Source organism: Sciurus vulgaris (genome assembly GCF_902686455.1).
Source record: "Sciurus vulgaris genome assembly, chromosome: 18".
In the NCBI taxonomy this organism is placed as follows: Eukaryota; Metazoa; Chordata; class Mammalia; order Rodentia; family Sciuridae; genus Sciurus; species Sciurus vulgaris.
Window position 1 is genome coordinate 31,359,783 of NC_136479.1, and position 25,118 is coordinate 31,384,900.

General features: G+C 40.9%; 1 protein-coding gene across 9 annotated transcripts in view; it reads left to right on the forward strand.

Annotated features, from left to right (window-relative positions):
* The first annotated feature begins 6,313 nt into the window (after nt 1–6,313).
* Nucleotides 6,314–25,118, forward strand: part of TRRAP (transformation/transcription domain associated protein) — a 118,833-nt gene continuing 100,028 nt past the window's right edge. For 4 of the 9 annotated variants that reach the window (XM_079121199.1, XM_079121205.1, XM_079121201.1 and 1 more), the window contains exons 1-12: nt 6,314–6,438; nt 8,619–8,780; nt 9,184–9,233; nt 14,328–14,438; nt 15,673–15,777; nt 17,098–17,181; nt 18,884–18,940; nt 19,479–19,604; nt 20,908–20,985; nt 21,142–21,230; nt 22,068–22,164; nt 24,219–24,357. In XM_079121199.1, coding sequence (XP_078977325.1) covers nt 8,681–8,780; nt 9,184–9,233; nt 14,328–14,438; nt 15,673–15,777; nt 17,098–17,181; nt 18,884–18,940; nt 19,479–19,604; nt 20,908–20,985; nt 21,142–21,230; nt 22,068–22,164; nt 24,219–24,357 — 1,036 coding nt within the window. In that variant the 5' untranslated portion in view covers nt 6,314–6,438; nt 8,619–8,680. Of the gene's footprint in view, nt 6,439–6,703; nt 6,874–8,618; nt 8,781–9,183; nt 9,234–14,327; nt 14,439–15,672; nt 15,778–17,097; nt 17,182–18,883; nt 18,941–19,478; nt 19,605–20,907; nt 20,986–21,141; nt 21,231–22,067; nt 22,165–24,218; nt 24,358–25,118 lie in introns of those variants that run through there. The other 5 variants (XM_079121203.1, XM_079121204.1, XM_079121206.1 and 2 more) reach the window with 2 other exon arrangements.

Consider the following 25,118-nt stretch of genomic DNA (forward strand, 5'->3'; position numbering starts at 1 on the left):
GGGCCTTGCTGGCCCGGAGGCCTGGGCCTGGGTCTCAGCTGTGCCTCTACCTTGCTGTATACTTGACAAGAGAGCCTCACACACAGTGAAGTGGGTGGATGGCGTCTCTGGCCCAGCAGGCACTGATGAATAGTCATTGCACGGCCCTCTGTATTCGCAAGGAACACAAAGGGCTGTCTCTGGAACAGCTGAGGGCTCCTCGGAGGATGGGCCCCACCAGACCCTTACCATCTCAGAGGGATGGAGGGGGAACAGATTTGAGCCAGTCCCATTAGAAAATGTTTATAAAGTGTTAGATGTCACTCCCCTGTACCATCAACAGCCACCCTGGTGATAAACACCAGGCCTAGGAACCAGGAGACCTTGAGTTCCCCCTGGGGGGGGGGGGGTGTATGATCTTGGAACAGTCACTTTCCTCTCTGTGCCTCAGTCTCCTTTTTCTTTAAATTAGGGATAGTCATAGTGTTGACCCCATGAGAGTGTTGTAAGGTTAAACACCGAACGGTGCTTAGGGACAATCAGTATTCGCTGTCATCATTAGAATTGCTTAAGAACTTGGGACAGTTTCACTTATTCATCAGGAATTTGAAGGGATTGAGAAGGAAACAAAGGCAAGGTTATAGTTTTAAATGTTTAAAACTAACATGATACAAAGGTCTGGTTTATTGTCTTATATATGTGTAACTTAAATAATAATTCTACAGTGGCCACCTTCAAGGCCTCCCTGAAGCTGAAATTGATGTGACCCTTTGTTTAACTCCTGTCTGTCTGCCTGTATTCTCCATAGGCATCTCTGCTCCTGCCAATCCTCTCTGGGCTTTCAGGACCTGTTTCTTCCATCTCTTACAAAGCTGTAAAGTCAGCAGCTTCCTCAGTCCTGCAGGGGGAGTCTGCTGGGGAAGGGACAGGAAGTCCGCTCAGAGAGCCAACCTTTCAACATCAGTGTAGTCCTCTAGAAATATATTCACATGTCACTTTAAATTTTGTAGTAGCCGCATTTCAAAAAGAAAAAAAAAATGGTGAAATTCATGCTAATGCCATATTTTCTTTTATTCAATATATTCAAATATCATTTTGTGGCTATGGTTGTGGCTTAGTGGTAGAGCACTTGCCTAGCATGTGTGAGGCACTGGTTTTGATTCTCAGCACCACATATAAATAAATAAATAGAGGTTCACCAACAACTAATAAAAATATTTAAAAAATATATAATTTCAAGATGGACACAGTGGCACACCCCTGGAATCCCAGGCACTCAGGAGGGTGAGGCAGGAGGGCTGCAAATCTGAGACCAGCCTCAGCAATTCAGTGAGACCCTGTCTCAAAATAAAACATAAAAGACAGACTGGGGAAGTAGCTCAGCGGAGAAGTGCCTTTGGGTTCAATTCCCAGTAAAACACACACACACAAATCAATTCAGTATATAATCAAAATAAAAATTATCAGTAAGATAGATTTTATTTTATTTTATTTTTTTTTTGTCCTATGCCTTCACCACCTGGTGTGTATTTTTCACTTAAAGGACATCTCCACTCAGACTGGCCACATTTCCATCGGCTAGTGGCTACTGAAGTGGAAAGCACATTTATTTTTTCCTTTTTTTTTTTTTTTATTTTCTTTTTCATGCCAGGGATTGAACCCAGGGCCTTGTGCACACCAGGCACAGACTCTACCATTGAGCTATCTATGTATCTTCCTGCCCCACCCCCTTTTTGAGGTGGGCTCTTGCTATATTGTCCAGGCTGGTCTCAAACTCCTGAGCTCAAGTGATCCTCCTGCCTTAGCCTCCTGTACCACCACAACCAGCTTGGAAAGCACAGTTCTAAACTGCCTGAACACAAATACCTCCTAGTAACCTGAGTGGCATCCCCCCATGGGGCCATATTTACCTCTTGTGAGGGTGACTGCCCCTCCCTCCAGCACCCTTGCCTAGGTCTAGACCACATGTCTGTGTGTCTTCTGGTTATAGTTTGGTGCTAAGTAGATTCTTGCTGAATAGCTGAAAGCAAAAGTTGATGTCTCCTTTTGATCATCTCCCAAAGCCTTAAGCATGACCCAGTGGAAGTTCATTTGGACAACCATTCCTGAGCGTCTCTCACATGCTGGGCCCCTTTGGTTGCCTTTGCTGAGACCATCTCATATGACCCCCACGGTGACACACAGGTAGGATATCCTCTCCCCTGGTGAAGTGAGCATTGATCAGAACAGACACTGAGGGCAAACTTAATGGGGGACCCCTGGGCTCTGACATCCAGAACAGCAGCCACAGACCCAGAGACAGAGCAGAGGTTGTAGGCAGTAAAACCTCATTCCTTTGGGTCTGGGTAGCAGTGGCCTGTTTTGACTAATTAAAATTTTCTGGGTAATGGAAAGTTCACACTTCTTTGATGTCAATTCTTTTTTGTTTTTTTTTTCCTTTAAGTTAGCAGTTTATTTGAGCAGATAATGATCCAAAATTGGGAATCACTTAGTATCAGGAGAGGTTCAGAGAACTCCATCCAAGAATGTGGACAAGCAGTACTTAGAAACAGAAAAAAGTAGTGATGTACAGAAACAGCTTCACAAGTTACATACAGTCAAGCATTCTGTAGAAAGTAGATTTCTATAAATTGTGCAATGTTTTAAAATATTTCCCTCTTCACACAGTGAGAGACTCACATATGTATTCACAAATATCCCTTAGCAGTCTCCACTATTTCATAGCAATAAGTACAGAGGATATTTCAGACAAATATTTGGAAATTTTATATCCAGAGTGATGATATCAATTCTTGTTGATGGAAATCTTTCTGAAGAAGGTTGCTATCTGTTGGTCCTAGGGAGTTCCTTTGGTGCTGAAAGTGCAGAGGCCCTATGGTTCACATTCCTGCCACAAATCCTCATTGTCCTCTACTGGAAATGTAGCTGTGGGAGGTGGGGGCCAGTGAGCAGGTGACAATGACCCCAGATCAGCTCCTAAGAGATGCCTTTGGAGCTAAATTTGATAGTAGCTTGGAAGGGTCAAAATGGAGTTCCAGGTGATCTCTTTGTTAAATTTAGCATGGATCCAGGCCTGGGCCTTAGCTCTCCCAGGGCAGCTGTACTTGTCAGACCTCAAGCCACCCCATCACACTGTTGTAACCTACAAGAGATCTTGGGAGGACAGGGTGCTGGAATATGAATTCATCACAGTGTAAAGTTCTTTGCAGGGAGGAAAGGTCAGCCTCCAGGAAGCTAAATATATAAGGCAAAAGCACTGGGGGACTCCAACAGGGTGCAGGCAATTGAACCCAGGGATGCTTTACCACTGAGCCACATCCCCAGTCTTTTTTTAAAATTTTGAAACAGGGTCTTGCTAACTTGCTGGGATTACAGGAATATACCACTGCACCTGGTTCTGAATGGCTCTCAAAAGGTTGGGCAGGGGCTATTGCTTTGACTCATTCCATCATGGAGATCATTTGTATGGATTATACCCATCGGAATGGATATTTGGGGGCTCCATGCTATTTTTTTTTTTTTTTTTGGTGGAGCTGGGGCTCGAGCCCAGGGTCTTCAGAATGCTAGGCAAGTGCTCTACAGGTATAGTGAGCTATATTCCTTGCCCCTTGGCTTCTTTCTAATGCTTCAGGTGATCTTTGCCCTATAGGGAGCATTATTCCAGACAGGGACCACAATTATTCATTTGCTGATTAAATACCAGTTTGGATCTGGACTGTCTTCCTAAGGCCTAAAGGTATTAAAGGTATTAAAGGTTTGGCCTCCAGCATGGTGATATTAGAAAGTGGTGGGGACACTTTAAGAGTGGGGCCAAGTGGAAAGTCTCTGGGTCACTGGGGTGCGCCTCTGAAGGGGATGGTGGAACCCAGGACTCTTCTCCTATCTTGCCTTTCAGTCACAAGGTAAGTGGCTTTGCTCCTCCCTGCACTCTGGGCCATGGTGTGCTGCCCCACTAGAGGCCCAAAAGAAACAAGGGCTTACTGAACATGGATTGAAACCTGTAACACTATGAGCCAAAATAAACCTTTTTTTTTTATATAAGTTGTTTAGCTCAAGAATTTGTTATAGTGACAGTGGAGTTGAGTAACATGTTGTGGACTGAATTGTGCCCCTTCCCCCCATCACATGTTAAGGACCAAACCCCAATGTGACTTTTTAGACAGAGAGCCTCTAAAAAGATAATTAGGTTAAATGAGGTCATAAGATAGGGCCCTAATCTGATAGAACTGATGTCCTTAAAAGAATAAGAGACGCCAAAGAGCTCTCTCTCTCACCCGTCCACAAGGAAGAGATCATGTGCACATACTGTGAGACGGTGGGCACCCACAAACTAAGAGAACAGGCCTCAAAGTGAAGCCTATCTGCCAGAACCTTGATCTTGGACCAGTCTCTAGATCATTTTCTATCTATTCCTACCTGGAGCACAGAATGGTAAGAAATAAAATTCTGTTGTTTCAGCTCCCTGCTCTGTGATATTTTGTTTTGACAGTTCTAGTTGATGAAAGACAACATCCAATGGGCAATGAAAATACAGTAGTAAAGACAGGAAAAGAACTTACCATTCAGGAGGGGAAACATGATAAATGAATAAGATAATTTCAGATTGTGAGGTTGTGGGGGGAACTGGTCTTATGAGATACAATTGACTGGGAAGAGTTTCCTTATACTTACCCTTAAAGAAGGCCTCTCTCTAAGGAGGTGGCATCTGAGTTGAGCAAAGAGGACAAGGAGCCAGCTTTGTGCCTTTGAGGGAAGAACATTCCAGACAGGCAGATTAACTGCACAGGGCCTTAGGCAGGAACAGTGTGTGTGTGGGGTGTGAAGCACAGCAAGTCCACCGTGGCCACAACATGATGTAGGAATGCTCGGGTGCAACGTGGCAGTGGCCAAAGGCAGGGAGAAGCTGAAAAGCCTTAGCAGGGTTTTAAGCAGAGGAGGCACATGATTTAATTTACCTGATAGGGATGCAGCTGATACTGTTCCTAACTTCTAATTCAGGAGACAGAGAAGAAAACAAACAAAAATCATAACTGTGTGACAGGTACTTTGATCAAACTCAGGCCTCTGGAAAGTGAGGGAATTCTGCTAATGTCAGGATTTTTATCACATGCAATTAGGCTGAAATTTGTCAAAGGGTGTATCTACCCAGATTTTCTCTCTATCCTGTAAAAAGTATTAAACAGCCCTCAGCACACCAATTTCAAGCCCTCAGATTTTTTAGTCTTTTTTCTCCAATTCTGAACCTCCTACTTTGAGGGGTGGTGGTGGAGGAAGCATAAAGGATTTTACTTGCAAACACGGGGGTAAGAAATAATTAACTCTAAAACCTCCACTTACAGATCCAGTTTCAGCTGCATTTTGTTTTGTGGCAATAATAAACAGGAAAAGAACTTGTTTCCGAAGGGGCACATTTCCTCCAAAGTGTCAGCTGGCTTTGCAAGCTCTATGTACTGCAAGGTGTGAAATGTATCAGTTTGGGCAGGGACCACAAAGATTCCCCAAGGGAGTGGTAAACCGGCAGGGAGAGGTGTAGGTACAGGAAATGAAATGGGATTGGAGAAGGTGCACTTCAGGTCATCACTTTCCATTTGTCCATCCAACACGGTAACAAGTCACCAGGTACAGCTCACTATTGAACCTCTCTCATAGGTGGAGTCTATAAGTGAGATTGGACAGTAATTTTCCCTTCCAGGCACCTCTTGGTCCGGCCCATGCCACCTCACCTGGGCATCAGGCTGTTCCTCCCCACTCCTTGTCCTGGCCCGAAGCCTTTCTCCCTCCATTTCTGCCCTGGGTGGAGTGCATCCGACAGCAGCGGACAGAAAGTGGTCCTTTGCAGTCCAGCTCAAGGAGACGCAGGTGCAGAACAAATGGGCCTTTCCGTGGCCCTGGAGAACACCTGCGGGCAAAACATCAGGGCATTCCTCTCCATCTAGCTCCGACCTTCCCAAAGCCCCTCCTTGCCTCCTCCCACTTCTGTGCGTTAAAAAGGATCCTAGGAAGGGAGGGGGGTGGGGAAACCCCGCCCTGCCCGCCACGCTCATTCCAGCGGTAGATTCTACCGGGGACGACCGTTGCCCACTCGGGAAGCCCCTCGGGGTCCCACCGCCCCAGCAGCCGCGGAGCATTCCCCACGCCAAAGCCTGGCTCCTGCGAGGAGGCTTGGGGACACAAGGAGCCCACGGAAACCGCACCTGGCGGCCCCTAAGCCGGAGCCCGCGTCCCCACCCCGCCCCACGGCGGAGGTTTAAAGGGCCGCAGGGCCCACCCGGGCGGCAGACGCCCCACCCAGCTCCCGCAGGCCGCACCCACTTGGGGGCGGTGCGCCGGGGCCTAGTTCTCCGTCCGCCCGGCGGCCGCTTTCAGCGGGGGCGGGACTGCGAGCGGCGGCGCGGCGGCGGTGAGGGCTTCGCTGGGGGCGCGGGCCCCGTCTGCCGGAGGCCCGCCGCCGAGGTCTGGGTAAGCGCTCGCGGGGGGCGGGCGAACGGCCCCGGGAGGCGCACGTGTTCCTCGGCCGTGGGGGAGGCCTCTGCGGTGTGGCGGCTCCGTGGAGGGGGATCGGTACGTGCCGAGCTTCCCCGGGACCCGTGGGGCCCATCCCTGGCGGAGGGCCCGGGGCGACTCAGGCCCCCGCGGCTCCGGGCCCATGCAGGAGCAGGCAGTGGGAGGCGCAGGGCTAGCGGGCGCGGGGATTGGCCCTCGGCGCTCGCCGTAGCGCGCCTGGGAGGCGGTCGCTGAGTGTCCGGGGACGGCGACAAAAGGAGGGAACCCGAGGGCCGTTTGCTACCAGAGATCGGGCAAGAGATTAGGGCAGCGTCCCCCAGAGGCGTCCCCCGGCCAGCCTGGCACCTCTCGGCCTCCACGCAGGCATCGGCTCCGACATGGAGAGCGAAGGTAGCGGCGACCACAGCGCCCCCTCCGGCCCGGCGGCGCCGCCTCAGGCCCGGCGCGGCGGGAGCGTCGGCGGCGGGGCGGGGCGGGGCGGGGCGGCGCGCGGCGGGCTGGTTTGCCCCTGGCGAGGGCGCGGCGTCGACCCTGCGCTTCCACCTGGATCCGGGCACGGTGGCCTGGCGGCCGGGCCTGAGCCCTCGGCCTCCGGAGCTTCCCAGCGCCAAGCATTCCTCCACGTCAGGGCCCCGCGGGAAGAGGCGCCTGGCTTCCCTCGGGGACCTGGGAAATGGCAGGGTTGACGGCTTCCGTAATAAAGAGGGGACCGCGACTTCGGAAAGTTTGGGCAGGACCAGGCGGCTTCGTCGGCAAGGAGAGGGTGTCACCCGGAGTCCTGGGTTCCTGGGGTCGGGGATGGGGATGTGCGGCGTCCGTTTTTGGAGGAGGGAGTGAGACCTGAAAGGGGCAAGCGGTTGCTGAGTCGCCCGGCGGGACTGACAGAACCCCTCGCCTTGGTGCTGATAGTGACTTTTCCTGCCCTGAGCCGGGGATTGGGCGTCTGGTGGGCTGTTCCTAGCCATGGGCACCCTTTCAGCCTCCGAGATGTGTGTTCGGTGTCTCTGAGAGTGGCCAGCAGGAGCTCTCTGGTGTCAGGGTGTTCATCTCCATCTGTCAGCTGCAGGGCCTGCAGAGGGATTATTGGTGTGTCTGTTGAAGAAACCAAACCACCTCTTATGCAGAGTGAAATAATGCAAGGAGGATGCATAAAAGCAGTTTCACCAGGTTCTCTGCACGCTTTGGTGACAACTCTTAAAATGGAAACCAATCTCTATGTCAGCTTGGAGCAGGAGTTCTCAAAGTTTGGTCAACTACCTGTTTCCCACTCAGCCAGGTGCTTCTTGAAGCATGCATTCATTCAAGGAGCAGATTTTGAGTGCTGGGTATGCCTTGGGTGCAAACAAAATTTACAGCGTCCTGGGCCTTTCAGTCCCTGGGGTAGCAGTGGGCCCCATGATGATAATGGATGCTGAAGTTTTAAAAGTACACTGAAGTTTGAGAACCAATCGCCTAGGGCAGAGGTTGCGAAACTACTGTCAGCACATCAAATCCAGCCTGCTGCTTATTTTCATACAGCCCTTGAAGTAAGAATGTTTTTTAGTTTTAGTTTTTATTTATTTTTTTTGCAGTGGGGATCAAATCCAGGGCCTTGTGCTTGCTAGGCAAGCACTCTAGCACTAACCTACATTCCTGGTGCTAAGAATGGTTTTTATATTTTTTAAGAGGATGGCAAAAAAAAGGGGGGGAGAATCATATTTTATGACAAATGAGTATTAATTTCAAATTTCAGTATCCATAAATAAAGTGTCATTGGAACACAGATGTTCTCACTCATTTAAATGTTGTCTCTGACTCCTTGCTGGCTACAACAGAGATAAGTAGTTGTACTGAGACTGCATAGCCATAAACACTAAAATATTTACTATCTGGCTCTTTACAGAAAGTGTTTGCCAACACCTGGCTTAGGGAAAAATGGAAATATGGTAGGAAAGAGAAGCTTCTATATCTGAAAAATCATGTTCAGACAAAATGAGTTTGGGTAATTTATTTTCAAAAGAGCAGGGGGAGTAGTGTTTGTACTGTACTAATACAGAAGAGTCTAGATGAATACAGGCATTTGGGTAAGATTTTCAGAGGTTGTGAGCCTGAACCCTTGATAAGTTGGCTAACCATATACTTCTTTCTTTTTGTAGACTGGGTGAACTGATGGACCTGACATTTTTCTTCTGAAAAAGAAACCAGCTTTAAAGAAACAATGGCGTTTGTTGCAACACAAGGGGCCACGGTGGTTGACCAAACCACACTGATGAAAAAATACCTTCAGTTTGTGGCAGCTCTTACAGATGTAAATACACGTAAGTTGACCTTTTCTGACATTAAGAAATACTTTAATATGACTTAGCCGTTTCAGTTCAAAAGATGTGCACATCGCGCTAAATAGTAACTTCTACTCCGGTTTTCCTTTCTTTGCCTGGTGGAGAAGCAAAATGATGAGTAGTACTGGCTGGAGCCCTAAAGAGGCACGTGTGAGAGTGTGTGTGTGTGTGTATATCTGTATTCTTGTCTGTGCATGCACATGTGTGTCTGGGAGTATGAGTGTGTGACTGATTGTAGGGAATTAGCTATGTGTCTTCTGTTGGGCCATGACAGTCAAACTGATAAGATCTGATTGCTTCTCTTAAATTATTAAACCCAGGAATTTTAGGAACATCCTTAACATAATTTCAATTACCTGATGGTTTGTTTTGTCACTTACAGCTGATGAAACAAAGTTAAAAATGATGCAAGAAGTTAGTGAAAATTTTGAGGTATGAACTTTTTATTTTTTATTTCTCTTTTTAAGTTAGACATTCCTCTGTGCTCTCCTGTTGCTGCTGAAAAGTCTTTTTAGTAACTCAAAAATCATTTGTAACTTATTGACTTATTGTATTTCAGAACTGAAATTTGAAACTTTGTACACGTTGTTCATTTTCCTCACATTAGTGATAATGAACTGCTCACTGCCTTGAGGAATACTGGGTTTTGTTTTGATTGTTTTTAATATGTTTTCATTTTTTAATATGGTAGCGCTTTTAGGTATATTCTCTTGAAATGCACTCAGACTTGTGTTTTGAGTGTGTTAGGTTCAGGTAATAGACAGGTGTTGTTATGGAATGAGATCTGATGTCACTCTGTCTCTTTTACAAGAGACTTCTGTGGTCTTGATCAAGCAGTTTCTCTCTTCTGGGCCTCACATTTCTGCAATTTTATGTTATCCCACAGGTCTCTCTCTTTTTTCCTTCAGTCTTTTTTATTCCCTTTTTTTTGTTCTGAGATTGGAAAATATCCATTCATCTGTCTCTTCAGGTTCATTGAATATTTTTTTCTCATCTCCAATCTGCTTGATATTTAACATTTTTCAGTTTCTTTCTTTGTTTTGTGGTATTGTGGATTGAACCCAGGGCTTGCACATGCTGGGCAGGAGCTTTACTACTGAGCTGTATCTCATCCCTTTTCATTCTTTGAGACAGGGTCTTTCTAAGTTGCCCAGGCTGGCCTTGAACTTGCAATTCTCTTACCTGTGCTCCCTGAATAGTTGGGATTACAGGTGTGCCAACCACACCCAGCTGTAGCTTCATTAAAACCTTATGGAAACAGCATTATGTATGTAGTCCATCATTTACTAAAACATCATTATTTGGTGCATGACTATTTATAATGGCTGCTTTAAAGTCTTTGTCTACTAAGTTCAACATTTGGGCTGCCTAAGGATCATTTTCTCTTGACTTTGGATCATTGTTTCTCTGTGTGTCTAGTAATTTTTTATTATACAGTGGACATTGTGTGAATGATGTAAGGATTCCAGATTTGGTATTGATGTTTTTGTTGTCCTAGGCTGTTCAGTTGTTGGCTGATCTCATTAAATTTGTAGACTTGGCTTTGTTGGGACTGGTCTAGAATAGGCCTTGCTCTAGGGTATAGTCCTTCTTCAGCTGTGTCTCTGTGTCTCTGATGTCTGAGTTGTTGTCACACTCAGCTGGTATTAAGTGGGTCTGCATACTCTACTGAGACCTGAACTCCAACATTCTAACCTTGTTAGATTTCTAGTACTTCCATTTAGTTCTCAATCCTAACGCCATAGTTTAGGTAGTGTTCCCCTGTTTGTGCATTTCAGCCCTCAGTCAAGGTCTGAAGGGCTTACAGAAGATTGTCGTCCCCCTACCCTACAGTGCTTCACTTTACTCAGGGGCTCTGCCTCCCCACCTCAGCAGACCTGGGCTCTACTTAGTCCCAGTTTGATGGGTGTAATAAGGAAATTGTACCTAGGCAGAGGTCCGTGGTAGTCATAGGGCTCAACCTGAGAATTTCCCTTCTCTTGGAGATCATGGTCTAGTACTCCCTCTTGTCCAACACCTGAAGAAAGTTATCCCTTTGCCTAACTTTATGGATCATCTGGGTTATTCTGATAAACAGATGGAAAAGTCATACTTCTTATTTTAATGTGTGTATAATAAAATCTTTCTCATGGAGTTAATAGGATTAGGAACAGTAAATACTATGTTTTTCAGCTTCTGCATGGTCTTTTGAACTAATGAAGATTTAAAAATGCTAGTGGGAAGCCAGGCGCAGTGGTGCATGTCTATAACTCAGCTGCTCTGGAGGCTGAGGCAGGAGGATTGCAAGTTTTGAGGCCAGCCTGGGCAAATTAGGCCTGCTTCAAAATGAAAAGGGCTGGGATGTTTTTCAGGGTCCAATAATCCTAGGTTCAATCCCTATACTACAAAAACAAAGAAAAAGAAATGCCAGTAGGATTGAATTCTGTACTTTTCTGTGTATACTAATGGACAGTATTTTAGTTTGCATTTGTTTTTTAATAGAAAATTTGAAGAACTTTTAGCTTTGAGCTGAGAACAAAATTGTGAGATATTAGAAATCTAGCTAAGATTTGTCTTTTCTTTCTTTAAATATTTTTTCGTTGTTGATAGACTTTATATGTGGTGCTGAGAATCGAACCCATTGCCTCACACGTTAGGCAAGTGCTCTCCCATTGAACTATAATCCCAGCCCTAAGAGTTTTCTTTTGCCCAAGTTACTAAAGTAAGCTGTTAAAACTTCATATAAAAAGAGGTGGAAGGTAGAAAAGGATGTCTGTGTTCTACATTTAATTGGAAGGACCCCTATGAGAGAATCATAGTCCTGGCAAGTTTATTTGAGAGGCTGAAATCCTGGGGCACCTTCTAAGCCTGCAGGAACAAGCACATGTTGGTGTGATGTGAGCTGGATTAGGATCTGGCCCTTTTGAGGTTCTGAGGCTTTACTCTCCTTTTTATTGTATGACGTTTAGCAAGTGAGTTCCTGGCTTTTTTGACTCAGATGCATTGATAACAGGATTAAGTTAGTGGAGCAGTGTACTAGGAACTTTTCTAAATAGTCACTTTTGAAATCTGTGTGATGTAAACATTTGATTTAAATAAATTCAGTTGACTGAGTTCTTCAAAGATTTAAATACTAGAATGGTCATCATCAGTAGTTGACAAAAACAAAATGTGTGTGTGTGAGTATGTGTTTATTCCGCCCCCGCCTCCAGGACTGGGGAATAGAACCCAGGACCTTGTGAGTGCTGGGCAGGCACTTTACCACTGTGCTCCACCCCTAACCCTTTTTATTTTGAGACAATCTCACTGAGTTATCCAGGCTGGCATTAAACTTGGGATTCTCCTGCTTCAGCTTCTGAGTAGTCGGGATTACAGGCATGTGCCATTATGCCTGGCCTTCCAGCCTTAAATGAATTTTTTTTTTTTTTAAAGAGAAATTCATATTTGAAAACTGTAATCAGAAGTTAGTATGAGCTATAATGTAAAAGTGCTTGACTTTGTGGATAATGTGGAAGTTAGTTCTGCATCCTAACTTAGATCTTGCCTCTCTTTTTCTTAAAACCTTTTTAAAAAAAATTGTTCTTTTTAGAAAAACATGACAGTGAAGTGTATTCTGACATATTATACATACATGGAGTATAACTTACTTTAGGATCCTGTGGTTGTACATGGTATGTGGTTATACTGTTATGTATTCATATATGAACTTAGGAAAGTGATGTCCAATTCATTCTATCTTTCCTATTCCTATCCCACCTACCTTCATTCCCCTTTGTCTAATCCAGTGAACTTCTATTCTTCCTTGCCCCCCCACCCCCCCACTCTGTGTTAGCATCGCATATTGGAGAACATTCAGCCTTTGGTTTTTTGGGACTGGTTTATTTCACTTAGCATGATAGTCTTCAGTTCCATCCATTTACTAGCAAATGCCATAATTTCATTCTTCTTTATGACTGAGTAATATTCCATTGTGAATATACCCCACATTTTCTTTATCCATTCATCTGTTGAAGGGCACCTAGGTTGGTTCCATAGCTTAGGTATTGTGAATTGATCTGCTATAAATAGTGATGTGGCTGCATCACTATAGTATTCTGATTTTAAGTCCTTTGGTTATATGCTGCGGAGTGGGATAACTGGGTCAAATGGTGGTTTTATTCCAACTTTTCTGAGGAATCTCCATACTGCTTTCCAGAATGATTGTACCAATTTGCAGTCCCACCAGCAGTGTATGAGTGTACCTTTTTCCCCACATCGTCATCAACATTTATTTTTTGTGTTCTTCATAATTGCCATTCTGACTGGGGTGAGATGAAATCTTAAGAGTAGTTTTGATTTGCATTTCTCTAATTGCTAGAGATGTTGAACATTTTTTCATGTATTTGTTGACTATTTCTTCTGTGAAGTGCCTGTTCTGTTCCTTTGCCCATTTAGTGATTGTGTTTTTTTTTTTTTTTTTTTTTGGTGTTAAGTGTTTTCAGTTCTTTCTATATCCTGGAGATTAATGCTCTATCTGAGGTGCAGGTGTCAAAGGTTTTCTCATTCTGTGGGTTCTCTCTTCAGGTTATTGATTGTTTCCTTTGCCGTGAAAAAGCTTTTTAGTTGGATACCGTCTACCGTTTATTGATTCTTGATTTTCCTTGAATGCAAGTATTTCATGAAATGCCTTTAGCTTTGGGATGAAAGGTGACACATACAGTCTACTTGGGAGAAACTAGGTGCTGTACTATGTGGGGGGGCTGCCCTCACTCCCATGTGGTGTTCCGTGTGACTGGAGCCCCGCAAACTGTGCATGGAGTTGGCTCTGAGAGACTGATGTTCTGTTGCATAAGCCAGGAATTGTAATAGCTCCTCTTTTCTCCTGTGGCATCACACTGCTTTCTGATTTTTGCCAGTTTTTCTGTCCCATCCTTTATAGACTTCTAAGATTAACACATGCGATAGACAACACCAAATCATTTTGGGGGGTGGTTTACTGGGAATTGAACCCAGGAGTGCTTTAGCCACATCCTCAGCCCTTTTTATTTTATTTTGAGATAAGGTCTTGCTAAACAACCTAGGGCCTCACTAAGTTGATGAGGCTGTGCAATCATCCTGCCTCAGCCTGCTGGTCCCTGGAAATTTAGGCCTGCACCTCCTTGCCTTGTAGCAACCCCAAAACTTTACCTTCCGCCCTGTGTTTAACTTTGCAGATGACTTGCCTTGCCAGCTTTTCATAATCGTGATAGTAAAAGTTTAACTCCTTTCTCTTATGTTCTTTCCCCCATCATACTGAATTTTTCTTAGCTCTTTTTATACTCATGCCCTGCTCAGTACTTCTAATTTTAACAGTAAATTTAGTTCTCTCTTGAATTGGATTTCAGAAGCAACAACATCCTAATTTATTTAAAACTATATTATCACAAAAACATCTAAAAGTACTCAGAATATTACTCTTGGTTCTGTGAAAATGTTTTATATTCCTTTGAGGTTATTATGCAATGTGAATTTGAAATGCAATATATGCATATAACTTAGGGGAGTTTTCTTTTATTTTTGCTTATTTAGAATGTAACATCATCTCCTCAGTACTCTACATTCCTAGAACATATCATCCCTCGATTTCTTACATTTCTCCAAGATGGAGAAGTCCAGTTTCTTCAGGAGAAACCAGCCCAGGTAATCTGTTAAAAAGTATCAGTGAGAGGAAAATGACATACTGTAGGATCACAAACATTAATGAATTAAAACAACTCAGAAAACTTATGGTTCCACTTAAAATGAAAAGTTTTGTCATATCTGGATAACTGTCAAAGCCATTGCTTCCTTGGGATTTGTTTTGTCTAGCCTCGTTTGTTTGTTTTTTTTTTTTTTTTTTGGTTTTTGTTTTTTTGTACTAGGGATTGAACTCGGGTGCCTTACTGATGAGCCACATCCTCAGCCCTTTGTATTTTTTATTTTGAGACAGAGTCTCGCTAAGTGCTTAGGGCCTTGCTAAGTTGCTCAGGCTGACCTTGAACTTGGGATTCTCCTGTCTTAGCCTCCCTATTGACAGGAATTACGGTGCTCTGCTAGGCCATTTCTTTTACAATTTAAATTATTTCTGTTTGCCAGTTGGTGATGTATATATGCATACTCTGTTATTGTAGACAAGTTCAAATATGTACAAAGGAAAAAATTAATTTGACACCACTTTCCACACCTATGACCAATGCTAATTTTATTAAATTTTAATTCTCAGCTCTTAAGTAATTCCATTTTTTCCTCTCTAACACCATTCTTCATACCCTGTCTCCACTTGATAATTTTAGAACATTCCCATTATAACATTTTTTCTTTATTTCAGCTTTTGAAAACAAATTTAAAAATATTGCCATAATATCAATTTATTGCTGAGGGAGAATTTTTATATTGTACCAATTTAAGAACTTACATATTCAACCTGCCAGATTGTTAGCTCCATAGACAGAATCCTGAAAGCTTAGTATATCTTAACATTGTAACTAGTCCTTTGACCCAAGGGAATGAGATCACGCGTTGTGTTGTGGAAGCTAAACTGAGATGATGAGGGGAGACTTCAAACTCAGTTCAGATTACATTTTGCTTTTTCATCTTAAATGTCCTGCATCTTCACCTTCCATGTCCTCTTGTTAGAAATACTGATAAGTTGTGAAAGGAAGGATTAGCTTAGTTGATTTGGTACATACTTGTAGAAATATTGAAAATAAAAAGTTTTCAGTACACACTTTGGATTACATTTAAATAATTTATCAGACTATTTCTAAAATTAGATCCATCTTTTTTTATGGTAGTTACCAGTGCCGATAGCTGTGTGACACTTGTAGAACGTGAGACAATTAATTTGGAACTCTTGAATATATTTTATGTTTACATTTTTATTTTTCTTTGCCAGCAACTACGGAAGCTAGTACTTGAAATAATTCACAGAATACCAACTAATGAACATCTTCGTCCACATACAAAAAATGTTTTGTCCGTGATGTTTCGCTTTTTAGAGGTAACATTTAAAAATGCTTATTATGTAGCCATATTCAAAACTATTTTAATGGTTTTTTTTTAAATAAAATTCAGTACTATACAACTGTTTCCTTTTCACAAAAGTTCTTATTTGAGTAAAAATGTATCTTATGTTCACTTTCCCCATTTCCTTTTGAGAAAGACTACTTATTTGAAGTTTTTTTTTTTTTTTTTTTGATGGGGGGGGGGGGTCTGTCACTGGGAATTGACCAGACTTGGGTGGTGGTCAGAATACACAGTACAGGGTTTGTTTGCACTATGCTTTCTCTGGTTTGTCTCTCAAGCACAGTACTTCACAGTTGTAGGTGCTTTCATATGAAGAAGGTCAGGAACTCTTGGGTAATCCATTTGGTACTTGTTGAATGAATTCCTAGTATTACTTTCTTGCTCTTCTTAGTCTTGATGTGTTTATAATTCTGTTGTGTTTGGGGGCTCTTTGGAAAGATGAACTTTGAAGAGGGTTAGTGTTGGATTCATATCTTTCCTCTGCTGTTTATTAGCTCTACCATGTTAGCCACATTACTTAACTTCCCTGAGTCTTTACTTCCTCATAGGTAAAATGTGAATGGTACCCCTCATTTTCAGACCATTTGTAAAGTGCTCAGCCCAGGGTCCAGTCCATGGTGAACCAGTAGTTTGTCCTTTCCTGGTCTTTCAGCAGTACAGGTATCCCTTACCTGAATGCTTGGGACTCGAAGGATTTTGGATTTTTTTTTTTTTTTTTTAATATTTGCACATATTTAGTGAGATGTCTTGGAGATAGAGTCCAAGTCTACATATGAAATTCATGTATGTTTCATATACATGTAACCAAAAGGTAATTTCATGCAGTATTTTTAGTGTACCTCTGTTTTGAGTATGACCCATCACATTAGGTCAGATATGGACTTTTTTGCTTGGGGTATCATGTCAAATGTTCAGAAATTTTGGAATTTTATTTTTTGGTTTAGGGATGCTCAACCTGTATTCACCACGCAGTGAACAATGATCACTTTGGCCATTAAGACGTTCGTTTATGGTGTGACTTGCCAAATATGTTAGTGTATCCACCTGGCAGAGTGTCATTCTCACAAGCTTGCAGGTGGGATACCCTTCAGATAGTTCCCCAAAGACCATGGACAATTCTCTTTGGGACAGCTGAGTTCTGTGGGCTTATGAATTTTCAGCAAATTATATGTAAATTAGTTGACAGAAGGTGTGTTTGCATAAAATGCTTAGAAAATTGGTTTTTAATCTTGAGATTAAAATGTCTTCAGAAGCACAACTTTTTTAAAATGCCTTTCTTTTTGTTTGTTTAAAGACTGAAAATGAAGAAAATGTTCTTATCTGCCTAAGAATAATTATTGAGCTACACAAACAGTTCAGGCCACCAATCACACAAGAAGTAAGTTGTTTATCCTGATAGCATTTATAAAGTGTCAACAAGTTCCTTCTGTTGTATACATTTACAACTTTTTAAAAGTCAGTTGAACAAATACTGCGATGTGTAGAATATATAGCCCAAGTTGGAGGCAATTCTTTGTGGATCCACCAGGGACGTTTGAAAAATGTATGTATCAGTATCTTGCTGAATTTATTGAGTAGTTTAAATGTATTAACCAGGCAGGCTAGCAGGTCTGTGTGGACTTTTCTGGTATGTTCACATCCGAGGTTGGACAAGGTGGGAATTCTGAAGTCAGCTGGATTTGGATCTAAACTCTGCAACTCTCTAACTGAGTGACATTGGGTGAATTCATTGCCTTTTAGAGCCTTTCCATAATTTTCAAAATGTCTGAAGATTTGTACATGATTGGCACCTCCCTACAACAGTAAGCAATAAGCACGCTGTCTTAACCATAATTAAGAGAATATCTTTTCTGAGAATAACCTTAGTAAATGCCTGTTGTGGATTATTTGGAAATTAAAAGCATAAAAATGAATTAGAATTCCTGCCATCTTAGCAATACTTAATATCTTTTTTTTTTTTTTCACGGTGCTGGGGATTGAACCCAGGGCCCTGTGCTTCCAAGGCAAGCACTTTACCAACTGAGCTATTTCCCCAGTCCAATATTTAATATCTTTGTGGTTTTCTTTCCTTTTTCTCACTTTATATGTATCTTTTTCACATACTTCTGATAACATTGCATATAATATTTTGTTGTGATTGATTTCTTTTATATATAAGCATTTTCCCAATCATATTTTTGTTTTTGTTTTCAATACTGAGGATTGAACCCAGGGATGCTCTACCATTGAGCTACATCCCCAAATCTTTTGATTTATTTATTTTTTGAGATAGGGTCTTGCTAAGTTGCTCGGGCTGGTCTTGAACTTGTGAACCTCCTGCCTTAACCTCTCAAATAGTTGGGATTATAGGTATGCTTCACCATGCCCAACTTAAAAAAAAGTTAATTTGTTTATTTTTTATTTAATTTAAAAATTTTAGTTCTGAGGATTGAGGGGTGCTTTACCACTGAGGTACATAAATCCTCAATCCTTTTAAATTTTTTGAGATATGATATTGATATGTTGCTGAGGCTGACCTTGAACTTGTGATTCTGCCTCAGCCTCCTGACTTGCTGAGGTTACAATCATTTGTCCCCACACCTGGCTATAAGGTTAATTTTTAAGGTGTGCATAATATTCCTAGGGGTGTTCTTATTTTTTAGATATTTAAGGTATATGTACTTTTTTATTTTATGACTGTCATTGAGCATCTTTGTTTATGGTTGAAGTTGTTTTATAGATAAGTTTGTAGAAGTAGAGTTAGAGTCAAAGGTTTTAATGTTTTAATGCTCCTGTTGTGTATTGTTAAGTTGATTTCTAGAAAGTTTTCAGAAATTTATGATTCCCTCAGTAGTATGAGAGTCTCTTTCTCAAGCAAAATTCCTTTGCTCTTTTAAAAACAAATTTCTGAATTAGAAACTTGTTTTCTGTTTACTAGTCTTTTGCATTTGTATTTCTTATTGTGTGTTCTTATTAACTGCCTAGTTATATCTTGTCTGACATTTTACTTACCAGTTTTATGAGTTCTTATACATTAATACTATTAAAGGTTTTCTTATTGAAAGCATTTTTTGTTGATAAATATTTTTTTTTCTTTTAAGATTCATCATTTCTTGGATTTTGTGAAGCAGATTTATAAGGAGCTTCCAAAAGTAGTGGTATGTTTCTACTGTAGTTTGAATTTATTAGTCATATTTGTTTATTTCCTTATTATGAAGAGAATTTAGGATAGTTTAGTTGAAGAAATAATTGGGGGATGCTAATTTTAGAATGGGAAATGTTTAGTGATGGTTAAAACTTAGGTTGATAAATCATTCAAAAAAAGAGTTCTTTTGATCTTATTTAGCTTATATTCTTTTCTTTTTTACATTCTGTGTTCTTATTGTAACAATATATTCTTGTAGAAATTTCAAAAAAAAGCAAATCAATGACCTGTTATTTTTACTTACAAGCAACCCTTGATACTGAGGTTTTTATTTTTTACTTTGTGCATTTTATAAGTGGTTGAGCTCATAGTCTTGAAGCCTTGGGGAGGTGGTGTCTATTTTCAGTACTTTAATATATCATCGAATTTTTTTTTTCTGTACAGTTAAGAACACTTTATAAGCATCTTGATTCCTTCCACTAAGTGTTGGGTGTATTTTAGTAAGGCATTTTGTATTTGACTTTAGGACATTTTCTATTCTTTTTGTGTAGAACCGCTACTTTGAGAACCCTCAGGTGATCCCCGAGAACACAGTGCCTCCCCCAGAAATGGTTGGTATGATAACAACAATTGCTGTGAAAGTCAATCCCGAGCGTGAGGACAGTGAGACCCGGACGGTAAGTGTTATCATCTGTTCTGTTGGGATTTTTTTTTTAAATCTGGGGCTCCTTGACTTTAGATAGAGGAATGAGATACTAATCTTTTAGGCCTCTTAAGTTTTTATTTTACATTATGCACCTAGAGGCATTTAAGCTAAATAAACGTGTACCTGGCAGAGCATCCCTGGTTCTGCTGTGCAGCCTGAATGTGGGAAAGTGAACCATTGGGCGCCACTGATGCCAGGAAATTGTCACAGAAACCTGGACTCTTCTGCTGGGAAGAGCAGCAGGCCAGGCGTAGGGGATTCTGCCTGTCCTTAGCTTTGAGTCCTTTGACATTAATCGAGTCCTTTGAAAGTCCCAGTGAACTTGTAGTTCAGTAACTGAGAGCAAGGGCTCTGGGGCAGAAGTTTTCTCACTCTGGGAAAGTTCCTGAACCTTTGTTCTGCCCTTATTTTTCCTCTTATCTGGAAAACCTGTTTTGTGGGATTTTTGTCAAGGTATTGCTGGTATTTGTCTGCAGGTTATTATTTTGTAGCGTCTGCCACATAGTAAAGGCTCAATACACATACCCGTGATTTACGTTCATACAATTGAATTAAGAATACTTTAACAGTTGTATTTGTTTTATTGAAATGACTGTGTAGAAAGTTTCAGTTTGTGCTAGGGTGAGTAAAATTCTTTAAAAATAAAGATTTCATTCCTTTGAACTTCTTAAATTAGTAACTTTGCTGTGTATCATTCCCTTTGTGTTTATTTTTTCTTTTTCTTCTTTCTGCTTATCTGTTCACATCTGTTGCACTTTTGTTTTTTGGGTCTGACATTTACACTACCTATTCTGAGAGTCCTTAAGATCACTTAATTCTTTTATTTCTTATAAACGTCTTCGGTTTTTAAGTATATTTGGATGGCACTGCTAATAAATTGTTTTGTTTTGGAGAGGTGCTAGGGATTGAACCCAGGACTTTGTCATGCTAGGCAAGCACTCTACCACTGAGCTATATCCTCAGCCCATAAATTGTATTTTTGATGCTTTTTGCTATTGTTTTAAGTAAAATAATATTGGCTTAAATTTTTTCTTAGGTGATTTGACTTCATTTTTACATATTTTTCCTGAAGTTTTTACTATAGAATTATGTCCCAAAATATAAAAACCTTTATATTATTAAATGATAGTTCCATGTACCTTGTTTTCAAAATAGTTTGGATCTTTTGTTATAGATATTTATAAGATGTTTTCTCTATTTTAATGTGATGATGCTTATTGAGGCTATTGTAAATGCCACAGTGATAACCAGTCTTTCCTCTTTCTGGCTTCTAGCATTCCATCATTCCAAGAGGATCACTTTCTTTGAAAGTGTTGGCAGAATTGCCCATCATTGTTGTATTAATGTACCAGGTATGTGTACTGCTTATTAGCATCTCGGCTTTATGACAAAATTTACATCTAATTTTTTGTATGACAGACATACTGGCTACATGGTTTCTTTGGTATGCCAGATAATTTTCTTGAGCAGAATGTAAAAGCATGAAAATTTGATGTTTTTGCTTTTAGCTCTACAAACTGAATATCCACAATGTTGTTGCTGAGTTTGTGCCCTTGATCATGAATACCATTGCAATTCAGGTATCTGCACAAGCCAGGTGAGATTTCTGATGGTGGTGTTACTGACTGCAACAGTACCTTTACCTTCAACTAATAATACACTCGCTGTTGTTATTCTAAAGATGTGAAAATTTGGGGTATTAACATTTTGGTAGAATTATATGTGCTTTTGACTGGGCATTTCAGTAATAGTAATCATATTTATTTTAGTTCCTTGTTTTGAAAAGATGTGATATTTTGGTTTCTGTTATCTTGTAAGTTTGGAAATGTCATTAGGCATTACTGCACTCACTTGTTTCTGTGGGATGTCCCAGCCTTTGTCCCTTGAAGACTTCAACATGAGATCTGGAGCATTCTCTAACTCCTGGTGCCCTTTACCCTGAAACCCTGAATCTCTGAACAGGCAACTGTATTCATAATTTTGGGGGGCTTGTCTCAAACTGCAGAGCATTCCTCTTTAGACCTTTATGACTTACTCTCTTGATTCGAGGCCTGTCTGGCAGAAGCATATGAGAGCAGGACCTAATGAGGAGTTGCCTCTAACAACCCACAGGGCCCCAGAATAGAGCTTACAGTGAGCCAGTTGGTACACTAATATTCTTGTTGGAGTGGATTGGTCCAGTGTTGGCTTTATGGAATTCCTGTCCCTGCTGTGGACTGATTTGTCCAACTGTTTGGTTTGGGGCCTTAAACCCTTTACATTACTTGGAACTGCATAAAAATATACAAGCATTTATGCTGCTGCTGTGTTGTTCTGGTCTGTGTAGAAATAGACTTTTGAGCTTAGTAATCGTTATATATAGGTAATTAATTACTAACCTATTAATTAAAAAGTAAGAGCTAATTCATATGTAAATTTTGTTCACTTCCCTCAGGCAACATAAGCTTTACAACAAGGAGTTGTATGCTGACTTCATTGCTGCCCAGATTAAAACATTGTCCTTTTTAGCTTATATCATTAGAATCTACCAGGTAAGTTCCTTGACTTTTGTTTTGCTATAATTTACATATAATAAAATTCACAGTTTGTGAGTATATACTTCTTCAAATTGATAGTTGTTTATTGTTGGGGATCATCAACACATCAAAATGTAGAACATTTTCATTGCCCAATAAAATGTCCTCATGTACATTTGTAATCAGTTTCTTCCTCACATCTCCAGTCTCTGGCAAGCTCTGATCTGTTTCTGTCCCTACAGTTTGCCTTTTCCAGTGTCAAATAAACGGAATCATATAGTGTATGTATTTAGTTTCACTTAGCAGCAGTGCTGAGATTTGTCCTTATTATTTTGTCAAGCCTTAAATACTTTTATTACTGGGTAGTTCTTAGTCTGCTCAGCTGCCTTAACAAAACTCAGTGTAGCTGTAGCTGTAGCTCAGTGGCAGAACACTTGTCTAGAGGCACTGGGTTTGGCCATTAGCACTGCATAAAAATAAACAAAGATATGCTGTCCATCTACAACTATAGAAAATATTTTTTTAAAAAAAAACATAAATTAGGTGGCTTAAACAACATAAATTTATGTTCTCCAAGTTCTGGAGGCTAGAGTTCAAGATCAAGGTTCTGGTAGGGTTTGGTTTCTAATGAGACTTTGCTTCCTTGCTTGCTGGGTCTTCAGGAGGTGAAGAGATCTTCCCCTCTTAAGGCCATATTCTTGTCAAATTAGTTTCTCACCCTTCTGATATTATTTAAATTCACCTCCTAAAGACCCTTCCTTACTCTCCATACTGTCACATTGGGAGTTAGGACATTAATATATGAATACAGCTTTATTGAGAATTCCCACATCATAAAATAGAGTGGTTTTTAGTTTACTTGCATATTTTTTTTTTTTCTGTAACTGTTCCTCCCCCCCCAAAAAAAACTCCTTTAAGAGTCAGTTTTATTGTTTCTCAAACTCTAGTCTAGCAACCACTAAGATATTTTTTGTCTTTATGGATTTGCCCGTGTTATATTTGACCATTATGAATAAAGCTCTTATAAATGAACATCTGCACATAGATTTCCATGTGGACGTATTTGGTTCATTGATCTGCTGCTGTTTGAAGTTATGGTTGAGGCAAATAGGTGTGGGAGAGGTTGGAACTAAATGGTGTTTTTTACCAAATAAAACGATGATAGAAGTTTCAAGTACTTTTTCAAGGAGCCTGTAGAGTATTTTTGTTTTGTTTTCATTTCACTTGTAATTGTGGTCTTAGTTAAGTTGTAAGAACTTGAAAAAAATAGATCTTATTCTCCCATCAGTCATATAGAGTACTTTTGAATAAAATTCTTGAGTAGTCAGCAGTCATGGTCATTCTAAAGTATGGAATAAGTTTATTTCTGGTCTATAGCTATGGAATTGTAATTATTTTTTTTGGTAAGGATTTACTTTAGGAAAATATAAATGAAAGCACATTTTAAATTGTTTAGAATAAAACTACCTTTCAAGACTTTTTTAAGCTTTTTTTCTCCTGTTTCATATATTTAACTAGAGGATGGTAACCTACAGTAAGAAAACAGAACATTTGGCTTCCTAATTCAGTTTTTTTAATCCTTTGATGCTTAGGTTCTCTTGGTGAACAGATCCTTCAAGGGGAGACTGTGATTGAAGCTATTCTGTTATTAGCATTATCTCTGGTGTCATCCTCAACTTACCATCATGAGATGACCAAGTGAAGAGTACTTTTTGAACACTTTTCAACATTTCTTTTTCCTCTAATAAGGAAGTAACATATTCATGTGTTGAAACTTTGGAAGACACAGAAAAGTACAAAGATGACATCCATGGTCCCACTACATAAAAGAATGGCTATTTGTGTTGCCATACATTCTTCCTGAAGGGCATTGCGCGTGCGTGCGCGCGCGCGCGCACACGCACACACAGAGTTGACACTTCTTGGATATCCCTCATTTAAGAGGCCTGTTACTTTGAGTGTCCCTTGAGTCAAGCTTTCTTTTTCTGAATTTTTAAAAAGCTGATAGAATTTGGTTTTTTCTTAACAACCCCAGCAATGTGACTATCGTTTTACTCTTACTTTCACAGGAGTTGGTGACTAAGTATTCTCAGCAGATGGTGAAAGGAATGTTACAGTTACTTTCGAATTGTCCGGCAGAGACCGCGCACCTAAGGAAGGAGCTTCTTATTGCCGCAAAACACATCCTCACCACAGAATTGAGAAACCGTATGTCTTCTTTGAATGCTTTGTGACCCTGTTGTGTCGTCTTTGAGGGTGGGGCTTGGTCATGATCAAAGGCTGTGCTGCTGGATCTTCACGTCCCTTCTTCCTTTATCCTTTATGCTGTCTTGGGTTTGTTTTTCTTCTTTTCTCTTCCTCTCTACTTCCCTGTCTATGATTACCTCCCCCTGTATCCCCTTCCTCTCTCTGCCCCTCTCTTCTTGCCTGGCACCAGGGTTTTGCCTTTATCTTCTCAAGAATATTGTAATTAAAGCAGTGACTTCCTTAGCATAGCTTCTGTTCTGGGTATTTTTTTTGCTACTTTCTGCCTTTTGACCGCAGACCTTTTGACATAGCCAGCAGCCATTTGCTTACGTTCAGCTAGCAGTCTTTAAAGGTTGAGCAAAATACTGTGTGTCCGTTTTCCATTCTGTGATGATAACGGGTTGCTTCTGTTTCTATGCATAAGGCCGATTCTTGCTTTATGCTCATCTGATAATTACACTTTTTCTGTCAATACTATTGATTGATAAGTTCACTACTTTGCATATCTGTTGTGTAAAATGTTGGATTGAAGTTATACCCTGATTTTAGACATAGTAATCATTTCCCCCAGCTTTTCACATTAGTATATTTTTTAAATTTTTATTTTATTTAATTTTATTTTTTTATTGTAAACAAATGGGATACATGTTGTTTCTGTTTGTACATGGAGTAACAGCATACCATTTGCGTAATCATACATTTACTTAGGGTAATGGTGTTTG